The following is a 2,500-nucleotide window of genomic DNA, read 5'->3' on the forward strand; positions in this document are numbered from 1 at the left end:
TCTGTCTCTCACTCTCTCTCTCCCTCTCTCTTTTCTCTCCCCGCTCTGTCTCTCTCTCTGTCTCCCTCTCTCTTTCCCTCTCTCACTCTTGGCCCTGTCTCCCTAGATCATCGAGTCCCAGATCTCGAAGCAGGCCCTGAACGAGATCGAGTCACGGCACAAGGACATTGTCAGGCTGGAGAGCAGCATCCGGGAGCTTCACGACATGTTTGTGGACATCGCCATGCTGGTGGAGAACCAGGTACCAGGGGCCCTGGGAAAGGGAGGGAGGGAGTCACCCACCCAACCTGCCACAGGCCTGAAACTGAGGCCCAGGTTTCAGAACACCATCAGGTGCTAGGCCTGGGGGGGAGGGGGAGGGGAGAGCGAGGGGCGGGGGTGGGAGGCACGGGGGTGGGAGGCACGGGGGTGGGAGGCGCGGGGGTGGGAGGCACGGGGGTGGGAGGGGCGGGAGTGGTAGGGTGGGGAGAAGGGATCCTCAGTGAGAGAGAGAGAGAGAGGATCAAAAGGAGAAAGAACACTCAAGTGCGGAGAAGCTGGGAGGAGTAGCAGCTACGATGACCCACACAGTCGAATAGCTGGAGTATTAATATGCAGCCGGGTCTACGGGTTGGTGGGGGGTGGGGGGTGGGGGGGGAGGAGGAATGTGCGCTTGAGGCAGTGGGGCAGTTTTGGTGGTGGGGGGGGGTGCGGTGGTGGAACCGAATCCCTGGCGAGGCGGGTGGGGGGGGGGGGAGGTGGGTTTTGGGAGGAGATTGGAGACGGGTGGCTGGATGAAAAGGAGAGGCGGAGGGGGGGAGGGGACGCCCATACCCTCTCCACCCCCCGCCCCCCGCCCCCACCGCCCGCACCCTGTTCACAGTTTTCAAATTCACTCCCTGATGGGGAGGTGGGTATCGCTGGCTGGGCCCAGCGTTTGTTGCCCCATCCCTAATTGCCCCCCCTGTTTTAGAGGGGCATTTAAAGAGTCAACCCCCATGGCCGTGGGGGTCTGGAGTCACACGTAGGCCAGACCGGGTAAGGAGGGCAGGTTTCCTCCCCTAGAGGGCATGAGTGAACCAGATGGGGTTTTTACAACAATCGAGCATTGTTTCACAGTCACCATGACTGAAACTGGCTTTACGTTCCAGACTTTATTACTTGGATTTAAATTCCACCAGCGGCCAGGGTGGGATTCGAACCCATGTCCCCCCCACCCCACAGAGCACTGGGCTGGGCCTCTGGATTACTAGACCAATGACATGATCACTACGCCACCATCTCTCAGGATGGCCCCTGTCTGGGAGTCCTACGCGGCGTGGAGGGCTGAGCTGTATCCTGTCCAGGCACATAGGGACTTCAGCCTCTGCTGAAGGGGTCCCGGGGCTGGAGGGTGAGTGCTGGGGCCATGGGGAGGGATGGGGGGGGGCATCTGGGGTGTGTCGCCAGGGTAACTAGTGCTGGTGGGGAGGGCAGGGGATGCGGCTGGTGGAGAGAAATGTTTAACTTTTCTGCTCCTGTTTATGCTGTTTTGTATTCCACCCAAATGCACTGCTGCTGAGGAACCTATCACAAGGTAACATACCGTGTGTGTGAGCGTGTGTGACTGTGTGAGTGTCTGTGTGTGTGACTGTGTGTCTGTGCATGTGAGTATGTGTGTCTGCGTGTGCCAATGTATGTGTCTGTGCGTGTGAGTATGTGTATCTGTGTGTCAGCGTGTGCCAATGTGTGTGTCTGTGCGTGTGAGTATGTGTGTCTGCGTGTGCCAATGTGTGTGTGCGTGTGAGTATGTGTGTCTGCGTGTGTCTGCGTGTGTCTCTGTGTGTGTTAGTGTGTGTGAATGTGTGTCTGCGTGTGAGTATGTGTCTGTGCGTGTGAGTATGTGTATCTGTGTGTCAGCGTGTGTCAATGTGTGTCTGTGTGTCAGTGTATGTCTGTGTGTGTGTGTGTGTGTGCGAATGTGTGTCTGTGTGTATGTGAATGTGTTTGTGCGTGTGTGTATGTGACTGTGTGTGTGACTGTGTGTCAGTGTGTGTGTCTGTGTGTGAATTTGTGTTTGTGTGTGTGTGTGAGTATGTGCCTGTGTGACTGTATGTGTGATTGTGTGTCTGTCTGTGTGACTTTGTGTATGAGTGTGTGTCTGTGCGTGTCTGTGTGTGTGTGTGTCTGTGCATGTGTCTGTGCCAATGTGTGTGAGTGTGTGTCTGTGTGTCTGTAGGTGTGAGTCTGTCTGTGTGTCTGTGCATGTGTCTGTGCCAATGTGTGTGTGTCTGTGCGTGTGAGTCTGTGTGTCTGTACGTGTGAGTCTGTGTGTCTGTGCGTGTGAGTCTGTGTCTGTGTGTGTACGTGAGTGTGTGTCTGTGCATTTGAGTGTGTCTGTGCATGTCAGTGTGTGTGTGAATGTGTGTCTGTGCGAGTTAGTATGTGTCTGTGTGACTGTGTGTCTGTCTGTGTGTCTATGTGTGTGTGTGTGTGCCAGTGTGTGTGAGTCTGTCTGTGTGTGTGTGTGTGTGTGTCTGTG

General features: G+C 56.0%; 1 protein-coding gene across 1 annotated transcript in view; it reads left to right on the plus strand.

Moving 5' to 3' along the window:
• LOC121275202 (syntaxin-3-like) overlaps positions 1–2,500 on the plus strand; it is a 52,216-nt gene that overhangs the window by 14,659 nt on the left and 35,057 nt on the right. The window contains exon 4 of the mRNA XM_041182626.1: positions 107–241. Coding sequence (XP_041038560.1) covers positions 107–241 — 135 coding nt within the window. The remainder of the gene's footprint in view (positions 1–106; positions 242–2,500) is intronic.

This window comes from Carcharodon carcharias, unplaced genomic scaffold (genome assembly GCF_017639515.1).
Source record: "Carcharodon carcharias isolate sCarCar2 unplaced genomic scaffold, sCarCar2.pri scaffold_803_ctg1, whole genome shotgun sequence".
NCBI lineage: Eukaryota > Metazoa > Chordata > Chondrichthyes > Lamniformes > Lamnidae > Carcharodon > Carcharodon carcharias.